The sequence below is a fragment of the Brachyistius frenatus genome, unplaced genomic scaffold, assembly GCF_029030835.1.
Source record: "Brachyistius frenatus isolate BFR_SWC_R1_liver_20210118 unplaced genomic scaffold, ASM2903083v1 Contig_206, whole genome shotgun sequence".
In the NCBI taxonomy this organism is placed as follows: domain Eukaryota; kingdom Metazoa; phylum Chordata; class Actinopteri; family Embiotocidae; genus Brachyistius; species Brachyistius frenatus.
In genome coordinates this window covers 618,432-637,742 of record NW_027210805.1, presented here as the reverse complement: position 1 = coordinate 637,742, position 19,311 = coordinate 618,432, and the positions used below count along the sequence as shown (strand labels likewise).

Genomic DNA, 19,311 nt, shown 5'->3' with positions numbered 1-19,311 from the left:
TAATAAAAAAAAATATGCATTGCACATATAACATGGTTCAGGAGACCGCAGCAGGTGGATTTATTACAGGCGTTGCTGTGGAACTCGTGCTTCGGTTTGGTATTTCTTATCAAATCATAAAGAAAAGAAGAGACTGCTCCTGCTCTGAATGTACAGCGTAAAGTGAACCGTCATCCCGCTCAGTGCAAATGTTTCATATACGACGGCCGGTACGTTTGCACTCCGCCGAGCACGTGGCCGACAGTCTCTTCACACATTGCAAATGAAGTTATAGTTGTTGTTGTTGTTTTTTTTCTCCATTTATAGTTTTGAAAATCCAAATTTTTGGGACTTTCACGCTTTCGGCAAATCATTCCCCCGCAGGGAGAAACAGAGTGAGATAAACGGGAAAAACAAAAATCAGACGAAGCGTCAGAAACGAAACAAACTTTACACTAATTCAATGGGAAGCAATTAGCACGAACTCTGCCCTTCTACAAACAATATTTACATAACTGTAACGTTGGGATGGCTTTTTTTTTTCCTTTTTTTTTTTTTTTTCTGTTCGCTGTCATTACAAGATAAAATATACAACCGTTTAGGATTTGCATACAAATTGAAACTATTGACACCCCCACACGGTTTGAACAGAATTATAAGCACGGTGAGCGTCGCAGACAGACGCAATGGAGACGGGCATTATGAGGAAATTGTCTAAAACCACACCGAACTTATCAGTTTATTGGAAAACAAGCAGCAAACGGGGTAAATTAATGAGACGCACGAATGGCATATGAAACGGATTCCGCTGAAAATTGGCCTCCAGGATGAACCCCCCCCCCCCAAAAAAAAAAAACAGCTTCTATTTATAGAAGTCCTCCCTTAATGTCCGTGCTTCAATGTTTCCGTCGTCCCGCCGTTAATTCGCTGATCACAGAGGATGACGCACCCCTGACCTCGCACAGATTATCTCTGGCTTGTGATTTTGTCTGTGTTTCTGTATTCCCCCCCCCCTCCACCCCCCCAAAAAAGAGCAAACATCCACCAAGCTTATTTGCTTCCAAAAATAAAATTAAAAAAAACGTCCACTCAGCAGCAGTGTTGCTTTTTCTAATCTGGGCAATTCGTTTCCAGCCTGTTAAACTGTAGAAGTCGTATGTTTTTTGCAGCTAAAGCAGGTCGACCGGATCGGCTCTGCGGAGCACATTCGAGTGGACTGAAGAGGGTGTTTATTGGCAGCTGGAGGGATGAACCTGGGAATAACAAACAGCCACTGAAGGGCAGCTGCTTTCCAAGAAATGACAGCTGTTTTTTTTTTTTTTTCCCCTCCTTTTTCATTGGGTGCTAACGAAACGACCTGTTGAGTCCCGAGCGACGCGTCGAGAAAAAAAAAAAAAAATCCTTGAAAAAAAAAAAAAGACGATTAAAAATTAAAGCCGCAGGCGTCCTTTTGGAAGCGGAGCTTCTACACGTGCGGCGGAGAACAAACGCCGCCGTTAATGAAGTTCTCCTTCAGCGGACAATGGTGGGAAACGTAATTTCCCCCACCCCCCCCCACCCCCGGGACGCTTACGAAGCAAAGGAGCTTTCCGCAAACAAAAGGCGCACGTCGTCTTACCATTCGAAATCGTGAGCTCGGCAAATGCAGGACTCGGCCGAGAGGATTCTGGAGTAGTCTTTTCCCAGCATGCAGCAGTTTCCGGGCCTGCGCTTCATGTAAATCTGTTTCTGTCCCATCACGCACGGCTCGCCCTGTCGACACACAAATTAATCGGTTAAAACTCTATTTTTTTTAATGGCACAGACCTTGAACGCAGCCAGCTCACATGAGAAGTGTTTTTTTTGTTGTTGTTGTTGTTGTTGTTTTTTACCTGGTTGTGCAGGTGCCAGGTTTGATAATCCTCCTCCGTGCACCTCCTGCTGAAGATGGACTTGTAGTCGATCTTGATGAGCTGCCATTCGGAGCGGTGGCTGAAGTGTCCGAAAAAGCTGCGGAGGCCAAACGACAACAACGTGTCGACACGATGATTTTGAATCACAAGCAGCGGGTCGACGACGACACGTCGGACGATCACAGTGATGCGAGTCGACGCGGCGAAACAACAGTTTTTCTCAACAGCGGCTGCATGTGATTTTTTTTATCTTGTGAGCCTTTCGAGAAACCTGCTGGAAGAACGTCCGGATCAAATTACAGAATATAAAGTTGGTAAAACTTGCAAATTGCTCCTTACAAATGGATGCATCAGTATATTATTAATATACGTTACTTTAACTTTAAATATTGAAAGAATATTTAGCTGCTGATACTTTTCTACTTTGACCTGAGAAGGATACCGGTACCTCCACCTATGCTAAGCTAAGGGTTGGGACCTCTTAAGGGGTCACAAATTTAAAGTGGTCACAAGGCGATTACGGGGACAAAAAGAGAGTTAAAACACCTTTTTCAACAAAGAAATTGATGTTTTTTATCTGTTTGACTTTCCTCTTGACAAATACGAGATATCCTCACCTAAAAATACTTCTGACTCAGACAACCGGAGAAGAAAAATCTGTACTAACCGCTCACAACGCGGTCAAAATCTGGGATTAAGTTTCACGAGTGATTGGCACTTTAGTTAAAGGCGACACTGCAGCTGACCCCATCCAAAATGTCAGTAGGAAATGCTTTTCCACCGCAAGTTTCAGGAACTTTCCCAGCAGGCAAAGTTCCTCTAAACTCCCGGTGGTGGTGGGGGGGGGGGGGGGGGGGGGGGAGATTGAGCAAATTTATCCGAAGATCTATCGAAGGTCTGACGGTGTTGAGTTCTGCAGGCTTCACCCAGAAAGATCCTGACCCTTGGGGAAGTAAATCTACCTGAGCAGGGACTTCTCGAGGGATCAAACTGTCCTTGGACCAATTTAATTTGAACCCTGATTTGTCGAGGGTGGGGGGGGGTTGATCGTAAACAGTTTATCGCCTTCATTTTCTCTTCCAAACAGGTTTGGTTTTGTTTAATAGCTGACGGATGCTTTATGTCCTTTTTTTGACTTTTGAATTCCCGAGTCTCAGCAGCAAACTTCAAGCCAAGTCAGGTTTTAACAGTCAGTAATTATCTGCTAATTATCTCAGCTTGTCATTGCGTGACGGATCCTAAATGAACTAGAACCATGTGGGTATTTCACAGCGGAGAGAGTTCAGTGTTTTTGGTTGCCGCGTTTCCGGGGTCTTTAAGGCAGTGTCTTTAAGTCTTTAAGACTGCCGACAGCAGTCCCATTCAGAAATCATTTTCCTGACGATCACCCGGATTAGTCAGTGACACCCCCGCCTCCCCCCCCCACACACACACACACACCCGCCAATGTAACAGCTTGCATGACCCACTACCTGCCTCTCAGAAATGTACTGTAGCTTAATAAAGACTAAATACCACCGAGCTTCGAGTGGAGGCCTTTCTTAAAAGGTCCTCAGTCCATTTAGTCTTTCTGCAGAGAAAAACAAGAGACAACACCGTTCACCTTTCACTCAAGGACACAACATCTACTACCGCGCCCCCTTTTTTTTGGCGGACATTTTTCGGACTTACGTCATGATCTGGTTCTCGGCGCCGGCCTCCACCAAGACTCCGTCCACGAACAGAGGCACGGTGGAGAAGCTGTGTTGGGTCCACTGCCTCCCCTCGTCGAAGCTGACCCTGCGTACGTGTGTCAGAACGCATTGCCATCACAAACCCAGCAAACAGCCACGGCACGGAAACCAGACGCTCTCTATTAGAGCCAGGTCATAGGGGAGGGTTTAGGTGGGTGGGAGGGTTTAGGGGTGTGTGTGTGTGTGGTGGGGGGGGATCAGGACGACTGTCTTGTCTCAACAGAGGAATCGCAGAGCCTCTGTGCAATTAGCTGCTGTAGCTTCGGGCAAATATCAAAAGGCTGAGCATCTAAGTGATATCCAAGAGACAGTCTGTCTCCGTTATCAAAGCAAAGATGCGCAAAAATGCTTTCAGGAGACATGAAAAGAGGAGATGTTTCGGTGTCAGAAAGGGGAAACAACCCCACCCCCACCCCCCAAAAAAAAAAAAAAAAAGCAACGTCACGGGTCAAAAAAAACTTCTACAGCGAGGTGAAAAAAACAAAACACAAGACCAGAATAGAAGTGTTTCATGTTTCGACTACAAAACTGCAGCGGGGAGAAGGAGACAGCGGGGAAAAAAAAAAAATTGGACAGCTTTCATCATCGGGTCCCGGGCTCTATTGATTCTGACAGCTTATCAACATCGGTGCTGAAGTGAGAACAACGAGGAGTACCTGAGTGTGACATGGCTTGAAAACACCGCTGAGGCCTGTGCTCGGAGGAGGAGACCCCCAGCCCCCATCACCCCGCCCCGTGTTAAAAAAAATTTTAAAAAAAAAATCCACCGCTTTCATTTGGCTAAAAGCACTGACAACAGAAACAGCGCCGACATGCACCTATTATAAGATCCAGGGAGGGGAAGCGTTTAACTGAACGCCGTGCTGTGAAAGCAACACTCTTCCATAGAGCTGCTGTACAGTGGCTGTTGGAGACACACAGGCTTCTTCATATCTGTCAGTTTCACTCCTCCCCATCCCCTCCTCTCCCTCCCCCTTCACTTCCTCTACCATCATACTTAAATTGGTTGGGAGACAAAAAAAAAAAAAAAACAGCAGGCTACCCTTCACTGGTCTTAAAACTAATTTCAAAATTGTTGCAAAAGCGACTGGAGAACAGATCTGGTCTCACTTGGATTAGTCTGCACTGAGGCAACGCGTGGGCACCCGATCTGGCAAAGAGGAAGGCAACGTGTTAATGAATACACTAAAAGGGGGGAGTAGGGGGTGGTGGTGGTGGTGGGAGGGATGAGGGGGGGGGGGCTCACACTGCTGGCTGTTAATGATAAGTGGCTTGAAAAAAGAAAAAGAAAATTCTCTCAAATTAGATTGCCTATGACTTTTTTTTTTTTTTTTTTTTTTTTTTTTTTTTTTTTTTTGCAGGAGCCACAGTTAAAGTGCATCACTAAATGGATCAAGTGTCACGTAAAATATGTATATGTTTTTTTTTTGTGTGTTTTTTTTTGGTGGTGGTGGTGGTGGTGGGGAGGAGGGGGGGGGGGCATAACAGGGCACTAATCTTAAAATAGCCATAAAAAATTTGGAAAAGCAATCTAAGAAGGGGAACATGTCCAAAAAAAAAAAAAAAAGACGTTCTCTAAATGGACATACCACAAATGTCTGGTTGGCACGGACGGCTGTTTCACGGCGACGAGGGCCCCTCCTTTGTCCAGGAACCACACGTTGTGCTCCTCTTCGAAGATCTGAGCAGAAATATAGACGTTAAGTGTTCCAAATTTTAGAGGGCGAATGTTATTGTAACAAAACAAAAAAAAAAACGTTAATTTAATTACTGACAAACAAACAAAACAAAACAAAAAATCCTCATGAAACCTAGACTCCTCTGTAAAGGATATTTAAACAGGCTAAAGTAGCGTGTATGTAGTGCGTCACGATTACCTTTCAAAAGGAAAACATTTTTGGAGTACAATTGTCAGGAATACATTCAACACTCTGCCAGTAACCTTACCGGCGAACTTCACCCCGATAGCAGCTAGCCGAGAGTTTGAATTTCTTCGCAAACAACACCATTTTTACCGAGTAATTCATTTGATGGTGGAGTTAACAGAAATATTACCGCAAAGCATCAGAACAATGAACTACTTGTTCAGGTAGTGGGCTAACCAGCCGCACACTGTGTGAAACACACACCGATAATAAACCGATTTAACTTTTTACATGCGTTACTTTATCAACGCATTACATCGTGTATAAATAACACACTAATTTGACTCGGTGATTTGACTAATTTGACGAAGACTAATGGTAACTAGTGACTCAGTGTGACAGTGAGCCAGAAAGCACAATGAAACTGGAGCAGCTAAATGGGATTTCAGCCATTATTGATTTTTTTTTTTTTTTTTTACTATTTACACTCTTGCTTTCCTCGTGCAACACGTCTGATATCATATATATATATATATATATAAAATGCCTTGTTGTAAACTGCTTATATGCCTTTGAGGGACTGGAGTCAAGATTATTTACACAGCGCGTTAAACACAACATACATTAACCAAAGAGCTGCACAACATGAGGCGGAATAAAAACGCAGGGCGAAGTTCGGCCGAGCGTCAACCGGGCCGCCTAACGAGACACCCTCGTGTGATATTTGTAGAGCCAGTAGCTGCTGAATGTTTCACGGCGTCTGTCAGCGTTTCAAGTCCCGGTGCGAGCCTCACCGGTCTCCAGCTATTGCCGGCATCGGACGATATAAACATGCCGACGTTGTTGTAGGACAGCTCGGCTCCGATATTTCCTGCAGCGGGGTGGGGGTGGGGGTGGGTGGGAAAGGGGGGTATTGGGGTTGAGGGGAGGGGGGGAGCGTAGAGACAACAGAATATGTGACAGTAACACCACTGAGATCACAGAGATTAAGGGGGGCCTTATGTGTTTTAAACGCACGCTGCCAATCACGGCGCGCCTGCCATTCATCGATGCCTCTGGGCTCGGCTCCCGGAGCCGCTCGCTGTTTCTCAATGCGACGGGAAACAGTACCGAGGACGGCCCGGGTTCATTCCCGTGGACTCATTCGGGCAACATCAATGCGAGCTGTTGGAGGGAGCCTTTCTTCGCCCCGGCAGTTTTGCAGTGTTACGACACAGTGAATCCGAAGCTCCTTTTTTTTTTTTAACTGGTTTTCTCGTGTTGATCCGCTCCACTATCTTGGCCACGGCTCAGTAAATAGGCATGTGTCTGATCTGGATGGTGTTTGTCGTGTTGGTGAGATGATCTCTGCACCAGCTGACGTCTTAAAAAGCGCAGCGGGCAAAGTGAATCACGGTGCCAAAGCAAAGTCCCGGCCAGCGATTCACTCACACACGCACACACACACACACACGCAACACACATAAAAACACACTGCGCGAGCACGGCTGTGTTTATTCGGCAGTCTCGTATAAAAGCGTAGATGTACAGTCGCAGCTGAAAAAGGACCACTTTTTTTTTTTTTTTTTTTTTTTTTTTTTTTTTTACCAATGGTCCAAACACATCTTTATTTGTCTGGTTTCTCTTTCTTGTCGTGCACTTGCACACACACACACACACACACACACACACACACACACACACACACACACACACACACACACACACACACACACACACACACACACACACACAAACACACTGCTGTGGCCTTTTTTTTATTTTATTTTTTTCCCCTCACATGTTTATAATTGGCCGGGTGAGGAGTAATCACTGTGACCCACAACAACACGTCTGTCTGTGGAAGAAGTGGAGATCCTGCAGTGTGCTCAGCCCGGCGCAGCTTAAGGAAGCGCTGAGGCGGAGGGCTTAAGGGAGAGGGCACGGAGGGGCCACATCGGAGCTGCATTCGTCAGCTTTCATGATGCAGAATGTAAAAAAAAAATGTTAAAAAAAAGTCTCAGTTTGAAGCAGCAAATCAAAGCAGAAAAAAAAAAAAAAAAACATGTAAAGAAATTAGTGTTTTTGCTGCGTTCCAAATGGCGTACTTGCGCAGTAACGCTCACTAGTTTGAGTGCGTAAGTGCGTTCGCAGTGCCGAGTACGGAAATATGCTGCAAGTACCAGGGTGATGCACTCGAGAAAAAAAAAAAAAGAAGCGTGAAACGCTGGACACTTTCCACCAAGCGGCAATCCAGCAGTGACGTCCCACGTTGGTTTGCGAACGGCCGTCATGAAGCCTCGAGTTCGGAATTTAGCCGCCGCCGCGTCGCTGGTTCGGATCAGGAAGTGACCATATTTGGGCAAGATCGGCGAGGTGAGCGAGGGATCTGACTCGATCTGATTGGAACTCCGGCGATACTACGTCCCGCCCACCGATAGCCGCCTGTTACAGGCCTGTCAATCAAAGAGAAACGCCCCCCCCCTACCACCCCGCCCCAAAACACGGCTTTTTGAGGCATATTTGCTCATTTATGACTCTGATTATTTTCAGATGGACGGCCTCAACACTCATTTGGAAATTGAATTTGGCGAATGACACACAGGAAACAGGACATTTTATTGACTGAGAATTTCATGAGAGAAGTTGAATGCGAGTCTATGGAAACCTCTAGTGGCACCCGGCGGTATTGCAGTTTAAGGACCTTCCGCATCGGCCTCATTTTACAGAGCCGGAAGCGACGTCCGCTTACATACGCAGTCAGGTCTGTCCACCCTAAACGGTCGCCATCTTGGCTACGTAGAGAAAGGGGGCGGGACCATCGACGTCAAGATTTCCAAATTGAGGCGTCTGAGGAAGGTGCTGCTGCTGCAGAACCCCACGCAAAAGTGTGTTGTTTTTCAACGTTCTGTGTTTTTGTTTTTTTAACTCACCTGTGGCGACTATGATCCCCGGTGCGGAACTCTTGGTGGAAATCGTTCCTGACAGGTACGGGTTCTCTGACATTTGCAGTTGGAGATGGAGGGAGCAGAAAGGCTGAAAAAGAGTTTTAAAAAAAAACAATGGAACTACATGCTGATTCGGAAAGAAAAAGAAGCGTTGATGAGGAGGATTCATTCTATCTGGTCACATTCGCTGATGATAAATCAATCCTGCTGCGCTTCAGCTTATTTAATTCACTCCCAGGTGATAAGAGAGGCAGGCGAGAGCCGATCTGTTGTTTGGAAATGAAAAAAAAAAAAAAAAAAAAAAGAAAGCGGATAACAAACGACAAAAAGGAGGCCTATTCATTAGTCTACCGAACAGATCTAACGGTGCCCTCATAAGTTTTGCTAATTGCGTTTAATCTGTCATTAATACAAAGAGCGATGAAATTTGCATTAAAGTGTGAAGCCAAGCCTCCGGGGCATGCACACAACAGAAGACAATTACATTTGTTCACGGAGCAGAAAAAAAAAAAAAAAAAACTGTTTTTGCTTTCATCTTTGCAGCAGACAGCATGTCACTGGTGTAAGGACATGAAGGGCAGCGGGACTGAACAGGGCAATCAAAAGGAATCCACGGCAGTAATTAAAATGTCACATGGATGCGCAATCACAGGGAACCTGTAAGCCACACGGCGCGGCCCTGAAATCACCTCTTAAACAGCATGAAGTCCTCTTAATATCTCAGACATGATAACCCCCCACGGTTAGTGCTATTTGTACAGAGCCGGTCTAATGGGGAGGGAATATTAATATTAGTAGATCTCGATGTGTAAATTCAGCACCTAATCTGCCTCATTAGTAAAACGGAACATGCACTTTTGTGAGTGTTTTACACCAGAAACACACACTAATATTAGTTTTTCTACTGTATGATAACATTTTGGATGATTTCATTCTCAAACATCTCTGATCAGAGTACATTCTCCTTTCCCTTGACGCTTGTACATTAGCTAACAACACCGATATAACTCGTGGAGAAATGTTACCGACTGAACATTTTTATGAGAAGTTCAATGGGAGTCTACGGAGCCGGAGGCTTTTTGAAGCCAACCTCTAGTGGCCATCGGTGGTATTGCAGCTTAAGGCACTTTTGCCTCGGCCTCATTATTCTCTTTTATCTCCAGTCTATCGGTAAAAAACTTCCAGTGGATCATCGTATCTTTGCTACAAACTTTAACACTGGGTTAGTAAATCTGATACAGAATTAAACTGGGTTTAAGTTGCGTACCATGTGGAGTTCCCCAGGGTTCAATTGTAGGCCCTTTACTTGTGGTTCCTCTTAGGTCTTAGGTACAGTTTATCCATAACTTCTACAAACATGAACCCTAAAAAATATGTTGTTGTTGTTTTTTTTATTCTGGCCTCATCCTTAGATTTCACAAAAGGGAGCTCATCCAGTCGTGTTTTTATCGTGAAAAATATTTCTACCATTTGACCAGCTTTAAAGATGCAGAAGTTGCAAGAGGTCTTCTAAGAAGTGGAAATTAGAAATCCCTCGACGGGCTCAAGCTAGAAGAGAATGCGGCTCGACTTTCAGCTAAAATAAAAAGAAAACGTTTTTCTGCCGTTTAGTTTTAGGATTGGCTTGAGTCACTCTGCTCCCACCAACATGAGCACAGCCTGAGACGAGAACCTGCAGGCTGCTTCTGTCGACGGAAGACCGGAGGAGACCGGGCCTTTGTAATCGGCTCTGAAATGATCAAACTCAGGAGCTCAAACAAACCACATCGCAAAACCCATTTGTAATGCTTAGCCAATGAGCAATTGTAAAATTGACTTCTTATGTTGGCTAAATGTAATGTCATTTTTTGCCACTGCTTTTGAAAGGTGCAACATGAATAAACCTATTATTTGAAAAACCGGGAGCACTTTGGGCAGTAGTCGAACAGCACTCATAAATAATATTATTTTAGCTACCATCACAAGATTTAGAGCGCCTTAGGTGTAAAGCGCTGATTCCAGTTCATATTAACATAGCGCAGTTCCCGCTGCATTCATTTTGTCAGTCCGTTGTGCATTAAATTGCCTTATTTATCACTATTTGTCAAATCACAGTCACAGCAGGAGTCCAGTGGTTTCCTCTGCTGCAGTATTTATTTGCCGCAGTCACATGAACATAATCTGTAAAGCTGCTACCCACACAGTGTCGGGCAATCTAATTAAATCGCAAAATAAATGCAATCAGTTATGTTACGAAGAAAATTATGGAATGAAATTACAGTTACTGTTTTAAACAGGCTCCACTCATTTGGCAGTGTGAATTCAAAATGTATTATGACCCTTTCAGGTCATACTATTTAAGAAACTTACATTTCTTCTTATGACAGCTTAAATGTGTGATATAAAACATCCTAAAACACACCGGTTTCATGGTTCCACGTGACACAGTGTGCCTCAGAAACAGCTTCTGAGCTCCAGTAAAATGCACGGTACCAGTATGCAGTGGATGTCGTTCCCGTCCAGGTCGGCAGCGGGAGCCTGCAGCAGCCTCCACTCCCGGCCTTTGTTGTAGGTGATGTACGTCTTCACCTGGTTGTCCTGCCTCTTGTTGGCGATCAACATGCCTTTAATTCCCGCCACCTGACGGACACAGAAAACACAACAGACAGCCTGAAATCGCGCCTGTTGCCCTCGTTGTGCAACTCTCATCAGAAAAGGCATTTTGTGCGTTGAGGCGGCGATCTTCACGACACCAGCCAAATGCAAATGCGGTGTTTATCCTTCCTCACCGACTTGACGTGTCTCGCGGGCGCCGCCTGCGTTTTCTTACAGTCTGCTAAGTGCTATTTGTAATTATATCACTACACGTCTCAGACAGCACAATATGATGACCGCGGGAGAAGCGACGCTCTGTGTGTTTTCTGACTGAATCGCAAGCATACAAAAAAAGTCAATTAAAAAAAAATAAAAAAAATAACACACTCATGCTCATACTTCTCTCCTCCCAAACACCCTCCCTCCCCCTCCTGCAAGGTTGTCTCTCAGGGATTAGATGTATCCCTGAACCAATCCCCCCCAAAGAAGTGTGATGTGAAATGGAAAAGGACAGAGTCAGTCCAAACAGTTGCCATGGCGAGGGGCCTTTGCTTCGGATGTGCCTCCCTCCCCGAAGGGGCACGTCTGTGTAAGTGGCACTAATAGGCAGCGCATTTGACATTGTCATAGTAACATGGCGCTCGGGACGGCGGCGGCTAACGAGGGTTCCCTCGTCCTTCTCCAACACAAACTGTCAGTCGTTGCAGTAATTATTTATCGCCTGCACCTTCTCTGACACACACGCGCACGCACACACACACACACACACACACACACACACACACACACACACACACACACACACACACACACACACACACACAGATATGTGAGGAGAAGCACGCATGTCCACCGGCGGTCCATCCATCCATCCATCCATCCATCCATCCATCACTCACTGTCTCACACACCCACACTGCCTTCCTCACAGACGCAGATCTCCTGTGGCCGGCACAGATTACTCTGAAACTCACCTCATTTTGCAGCCTTCGCGCAACGACGGTTTTCGCTGCGAGAAGAAAGCAGGACGACGGAGCCGCAGAGCGAGCAAAGGCGAGTCGACACAGCTGCTTTCAACGACTTCCGCCGCGAGGCGCGCACGACTCATGACTTTGACCGTAAAAGCACGAGCGGTGGGTGAAAGAAGAAGAAGAAAAAAAAAAAAAAAAAAAAAAAAAAAAGTCGTACTTTCAGTATTTTTATTTTATTATTTATTTTCTGTAACTTTCGACCAACACCTCTGAATCTTGGTGAATCTGCTGCTTTCGCGCTCCGAGCAAACGTCCCTATTTGCTGATGCAGTATTCGGCACTTGCCACTTTGTTGACTTCGTGCAATTATCATGCAATTAGGGAATTCATAAATAACACGGAGAGGAGAGGGGTGGGGGGGGGGTGATCGGTCAGCAGTTACTGCACATGGAAGGTCTGTGCACGACCCTGCTTTTTTTTTTTTTTTTTTTTTTTTTTTAGATGCCTCCCCCCCTCCCCCCCCATATAAAAACAAATGAAATGCAGCCGCTGTGCAGTTAAACATCAGAATGAACTGGATCTGCTCCCAAAACGAACCCCCTGCACATTTACTTGGACGCACGCACTGCCGATCTGCACCGAGGTGATTTTTGTCATGATGCATTGGCCTTTATTTAACAAAGGCTTTGCCTGTAATTGGATTCTTTATTCCACGTCCTACTCAAGAGTGTATTCTGTCCCTCTTTGAAATGATTTCTGTTCGTCTTCAGTTTGCTTTAGCCTGGCCAGCAAGTCCAAAAGTCTGAGATACTCGATGATTGGAAACAGATTTAAAGAGCTGGGAAGCAGAAACTAATCTGAATGACTAATCGGTGGGCAGACTTTTCCTTTAAAGTTACACTTAGCAGGAAGGAAGAAGAGGGTCTTTATCTTCTGTAATGTGACATATTGTAAGAGTGATTCAAGTCGGATGTGAGTGGATGGCTAGAAAGTGGGTGTGGCTTAGCAGACAGCTGTGGGTGAGATGTGAACCTGTGGAGGAGTTTCTTTTTGTGATCGTTGCGATGCAAATGTTTGATTTCGCAGCGGCATTTATAGAAAATATCCCCTTTTAAGGGAGAAAACCAGAGATCGGTTCTGTCTGAGGTCATTTTATTATTTTTTTGAATGAGTTTTTTGCAGGAAAATTGGCGGAATTAGCAAAAATCGCAAACCCTTGTCGGGTGAGAGTGGAGCTTGAGGGCTGTAAAGGCAAAAAAAAAATAATTAGCTGAAGAAGCTACAAGAAGGAACAGCAGATTTAGGATGGGAATACTTTGACGTCTCGTCACTACAAGTGACCTCACTGCTACTGATTTGAGCCGCTGTCATTTGTGCAGCTTTAAACCTTCTCCGAGCTCCACAGGAGGAAAAAAAAAAAAAAAAAAAAGCCACCGCGAGTCCCTCTTTGAAATGAATTTATCACATCGAAATGTACGTTTAACACCGCGACCTTTCGACCGGCGGGCCGACAATCCTCCATCCATCAGCTTGGTCGCTAAGCAGCTTTTCATCGAACGGAACGATAACACGAGAGGAGCGAAGCCTGCGAGCAAATTGTTCACCAACAATCCGAAAGAGGATGCATTTCACTTGAAGACGGAGCCTCTTTATTGAACAGCCGCACATCACCAATTACTTAAATTGAAAGGGAATTTTCAGCCGGGTATCCCGCGGCTCGTCCGTCGAACGGGCGGCCTTGTGGGTTTTGAGCGCGCTCGGCAGCGAGAACGCGAAGCGGCGCATCAGCGCGAGTGTCAGCGTCAAGACGGATCGTCGGGGGGGTGGGGGGGTGGGGGTGCTCTCCAACCCGACAACCAGCCACTTCAAGTCGTCAATCAATCATCCCGTGGCGGCTTTATCGACGGGCGAGCGGGGAACTGATTTTTCACAGAGCCAAACTCCAGCCAATCACAGCGCTAATTACGAGAGAGCCACCTGCTTCAACCACCGTCTCGGGACTCGGGACTGGAGGGGGCGGGGGGGGGGGAGTTTGATGTGATGTCAACAGATAATCGGTTTGCACAAGAAAACGGCTCATGATTACAGAAATTGGCCTTTTCGCCAATCTACTGACGGCGAAATAATCCTTCTAATTTGCGAGATAATTGCGCAATTTCCTCGGTGAAAAGAGAATAATTGATTTCGGGGGCGTCTGGGAAGAAAACAAAACAAACTTTCTCGTCCTCCGCCCGCCCGCCTCCCGAACCGACGCGTGAAGCGCAGTTTGTCAGGTTCCGACAACAATGAACGGGATCGGCTCCGTAACATACATCTCCCCCCCCCCCCCCCCCCAACCCCCACCATCTTGTCTAATAGGTCTGATTCATCAGAGCCGGCGGCGAACCATCTATCTCTTGTTTAGGTTTCGGAATCGAGCGCCGAGCCGCGTGCGGCCCCGCGTGACAAATGCAGTTAAAGGCACCTTATCATCTCCCGTCGCAGCACGGCGAGAGGCCTTCGCTGCCGCTGCGTGGAAATAGCCCCCCCCCCCACCACCAGCACACGTCCGCAGACTGCGCAGGAGACAAAAGTAATGGCGTTGTCAATTAATGCCGCCGCCGCCGGCCAATATCTCACTTCCTGCCTTCGCTCCCTCCCTCTCTCTCTCTCTCTCTCTCTCTCTCTCTCAGTCCCACCTGCCAGCGGACGAGAGATAAACCGGGTTCACCCGGCGAGTGGAGGAGGAGGAGGGAGCCCCTACCCTCCTGCTATGCATGCTGACGCATACAGTAGCTTTAGCCGCCGAGCTAACAAGGTCATCACATGCCTGCAGGTGCACGGCGAGGGGGCGGGAGGGGGCATTAGGCGTTTGCTCTTTATGCCGCTGACAGGAAGACGGACGAGGGCGGAGCGAGTGACGCAGACCTGCGAGACGGCGGCGCTCCGACTGCACGGCAGGTCTGCGGAGACACGCGTCACAAACGCGTTGTGTTTTTTTTTGTTTTTTTTTACTCAGTCCACTACAGCCTCGGTTTTATATTTCAGCACGCGTAACTTCAGAAACCGCGGCCGCAACGGCACCGTTCGTCCTCGACTCGTCAGAACATGCAGTTGTTGTTTTGCTTTTTTTTGTAGAAAAATGATTTCAGTCGGATTTAGGAAAGAAAAAAAAAAAGGCAGTGGATGTGTTTTTAAGATCTTTGTCTGGTGTATAAAAGCACAAAATCCAATAATACACAAACAAATGATATGCAAATCAAGCGGTGACTCACCCGATCATCAGAACCAGAACAGTTCTGTCAGTAGTAACTCATAAATACCTGATGAATAACAACTTTTAGGTGTTGGAGAAGAGAACCAGTAGAAACGCTGAGAATATTCTCATATCTACAAGTATCAGAGGGAAAAAAAACTAAGAGGAACACTTTTAAAGAAAAAAAGCTGTCGAGAAAAGAAAAGAGAACAAGATTTAACTACTTTTATAAAAAAAAAAAATTAAAAAAACAGTGGAAATGTCAAGAAAAAGGTTGAAATGTCGAGAATAAAGCTGAAATTATATTGCCAAAATAAAATTACATTTCAAACTTGAAGTTGAACTTATTAAGGATAAATCAAACTACATTGATATTCCTCCTCTAATTTTATTTTCTCAATGTGTCCCAAATACTACGTTATGGATATTAGCTGTGACTGCTTGAGGAGAAAATACATGTTAAGCTGTTTAAAGGATAGAAAAAAAAAAAAAAAATAGTATAATTTTGTGCTTTTCGGATCAGCATCCGAATACATATCGATCCGTTTTGCCGTTTGCTCTTGTGAATGAACTTCACCTGTCTCGTAAATAATTGATAACTTACAGTATTATTATCAGCGTTTCGCGTTTGTCCCCCCCCGTTGTAACAAAGAAGGCACCGACTGAATAAGGTTGATGGAACCCACCGGCTCTAAAAACGGGAGCCTAAAACCGAGGCGGCACAAAACATGACGCAGCGTCGCGAGTGAAACCGTGGCGGTGACTCTTCAGACAGACCTGTCAGCCCGTGTGGAGGGAAACAGCAGCAGATTCTGCGGCGGCGTCATGTTTGACAGTTGACAGTCAAACCTGCTGTTTCCACTTGAATCACGAGTCGGCTTTTTTTTTTTTTTTTTTTTAAACGCGAAGGCGAAGCTGCCAGATCACTGCCGCCGATTAACGGCTCTATCGACGAACCCCTCCTGAGATCCAGCGTGCTCGTTTTGTGCGGCGGCGGCATGAAAAAAATTGAGAAACTGCAGATCTTATTCATGATATTTAACCATCGAGTCACGGGACACTTTAGCCTCAATCTTGATTTAGCTTTCTTTTTTTTCCCTAAGCATTTCGAGGCCACAGATCTTTGCGGCCTCCGGTCGCCGTGGTTACAGGTGTTGCTCTCTAGATTGGTAGAAAAAGGCACCTTTTTTTTTGTTTCTAATGAAAATTCACGGTAAGGACCCCCCCCTTCCTCGCAGGGAGACCATCAGGCGTCCTACCTCGTACAGGTCCAGCATCTGGTTCCCTCCGATGCCCCTCGTGGTCTTGACATTCTCCATGGCCAAGGTGAAGTAGATCCCTCTGGTGTCGGACAGGTAGAGGTTGTAGGTGTCGTTCTGGTTCCACTCCTGCACCGCCGCAAACACCTGCTTCTCGTCGGTGCTGACAATGTGTAAATCCTGTCGAGTGGAGCGCGGGGGGAGAGATTAAGGGGAGTTATGACTGCAGGCGAAGAGGTGACGGATTAGAACACGCCGACCCCGCGGGACCGGTCACGAGATCAACGCCGCGGTGCGAATAGAAATGGTTGATGACATACAAGGAAGATAAGGTCTCACTTCGGGGGCTCCGAGTGCGGCGTTAGCAGGACTCTAAAAGGGCAGCTTTTACTGCGAAAAACAATCTTCATAAATCTTACAACACAATACGGAACCACTTTATTAACTCAATGATGAACTTTCCTGCAGCTTACCTTCGGCAGGGAATATTTGGGCAGTTTGATTTGGATGAACGAGTCTCTCTTGTAGGACACGTAATAGGCGGCTCGTCCTGACGTGGGAACCTGCAACACACACACACACACACACACACACACACACACACACACACACACACACACACACACACACACACACACACACACACACACAATGTGTACGATTAAATTCCACATCCTGAATATGAGCTCGGAGAGTGAGTATGTTTGAATCAGAGAAAGTATAAAACGAACGTTCAGGGATTTATTTTCTGGTCGTTGAGAGTTAAAAAATTGTAACTGCTCGTTTGCTTCTCGTTTTTACCCAGCCGTCCGATCGCAGCGAAATGAAGGGCGGGACAAACGACATTAGCCGCTGATCGGTCCGCCCTTTCAGAGTGCGCTGAGTGAACGCGATTACGAACGGCGTACCAGGACTGTAATCAAAGCGGAAAACAGAAACTGTGAGCAAATAGCCTGGCGGAGCTCGGCCAGGATTCGACAACATCCAGGGATGAAGATGTCTTTACTCCTTTGAGCTAACAAAAGAAGACGAGCTGTCGGTAGAGGTTGCATGGATTGGTTGATATCTTTATGGGCATTTTTTGTGTGTGTGTGTGTGTGTGTGTGTGTGTGTGAGAGAACTGTGAGAACCTCATCACCGCCACCATGTCACGTTTTCACCGATCAATTAAAGTAGTGGGTGAAAGTGCACGTCCATCTCTCTATCTGTGTTTTCCCTGCTATTGTTCAAGGCGATGCTGGATATCCAGGGAGCTGTTCCTTTCATCTTTTTTTTTTTTTTTTTTTCTTCTCTCCTTTTAAACTTGACCATTTATAGTGATCTCCTGGCTTGCATTCAGAGGATGCAGCCCTCTCTCTAGGTGTCAATGCAATTTGTGGTTTCAAAGTGGACTTTGGTAAATATCTCGTAGGACAATCAATAGTCTCATTATTCTTTGTCAAGAGAAATCTTTAGGTTGCCTCATCTGCTGTCTCGGAAGAGGGGGGGTGTGGGTCGTCCTTAATGGTCTAGACCCTTTTGCAAACACCCCGGGCTGTTTGGCGTTAGCTTATGCAGTCGGGAAACACAGGGCTGGTGGGTGCTGGTAGAATTGTCATTAGCCTCGAGGCCAGAGAAAACGAGCACTTCGTACGCACGAGGAGACGCACGCAGCAAAGCGAGGCCCGCAGCTTCATAACCGACTTCCCCCGCCTATCAATAACAACACGAAATTCATTAAAAGGAAAACCCTTCAAATCAAAAACTTGTGGCTCTCCGCTGAAGAGGAGCAATATCAGCATTAATGTTGTATGACAGGGCTGGTTCTTTTTTACTGGTCTTGTAAGTGCTCCGAGTGGCTCGGAAGAGAGAGAAAACAAGCTCAGAGAGGGAAGCGTGCAACGGCCGAGCAGTGAACACTGCAGAACAGTCCCACATGCAATCGAGTGAAGGAGCGGGAGATCGATGGCCGGGTAACCAGAGGCGGTTTGAACTTTAAGAGGAATTGGTATGATTGATTTTTTTTTTTTTTTTTTTTCCCCCCTTCCATCCCTTTCAGGATCTTTGGTCTGTGACGCACACGTGTTCAAATGCGGAGGTGCTCGAATTGAAGGGGAGGTTTAGGTTGAGTGCCTGTGAGTTTACTTGAAAGACTTCGGAGAGGTCAAATGGGATTGAAGGATCTTTGGAGAACAACTCTATTTCTTTGTCTAATGTGCTGCCAAGGGCCAAGGAGGGTGGTTCTGGAGGTAGGATTTTGCCTGTAGGTGGCTCAGGTAAGCAGATTTCTAAGTAAAATCCTTCCTCTAAACTGAGTGAAATATTTAAAGGGATCAAACTGCTGCAGGAGAACTTTTACAACTACTGCCAAATAATAATGAAAGGTAGTATTTTGTTCGACTGATACCTGAATAATCCTTAATAACACATACATAAGGAGACATTTGGTGAAGAACGTTAAGGACAGTAAGGGGAGTAAGTCTGTCTGCTGTGTGGACTGTGGAGAGGTCAGTTTGTATTATAAATGATGGTTAGTTGTAGCGGTTTCAAAAACAGGGTTTCTTGAAAGACACGGGTTGCTGTGGACGAGCCGTGTAATTATCTTGACTCTTCTTGTTGACTTTTAAATGTATGAAACCTCATTTGCACAATGTCAAAGTAAATAATATTCACGCCGAAGAGGAAATTAAAATACAAACCATAAATTGCGTCCGTGTTACTTGGGATTCGGGACATTACCATTTCAGATTTTTCTGTCACACAAATCGTGATTAATATGACACACCAGGCGGTGGCAAGGATGAATATTAAAACTCGTCCGGCTTCACAGGAAAACAAAGCACAAGTGTTCAGCGGAGGTTAAAAATAAAAGGATTTCTTATTTTCCCCCCAAAATA

General features: G+C 45.8%; 1 protein-coding gene across 1 annotated transcript in view; it reads right to left on the bottom strand.

Moving 5' to 3' along the window:
* sorcs3a (sortilin related VPS10 domain containing receptor 3a) overlaps positions 1 to 19,311 on the bottom strand; it is a 172,571-nt gene that overhangs the window by 16,694 nt on the left and 136,566 nt on the right. Inside the window, exons 8-16 of the mRNA XM_069719088.1 lie at positions 16,909 to 16,998; positions 16,436 to 16,615; positions 10,869 to 11,015; positions 8,382 to 8,484; positions 6,264 to 6,340; positions 5,194 to 5,285; positions 3,543 to 3,650; positions 1,851 to 1,968; positions 1,598 to 1,731 (exon numbers count right to left, since the gene is read on the bottom strand). Of these exons, the coding sequence (XP_069575189.1) occupies positions 1,598 to 1,731; positions 1,851 to 1,968; positions 3,543 to 3,650; positions 5,194 to 5,285; positions 6,264 to 6,340; positions 8,382 to 8,484; positions 10,869 to 11,015; positions 16,436 to 16,615; positions 16,909 to 16,998 (1,049 nt within the window). The remainder of the gene's footprint in view (positions 1 to 1,597; positions 1,732 to 1,850; positions 1,969 to 3,542; positions 3,651 to 5,193; positions 5,286 to 6,263; positions 6,341 to 8,381; positions 8,485 to 10,868; positions 11,016 to 16,435; positions 16,616 to 16,908; positions 16,999 to 19,311) is intronic.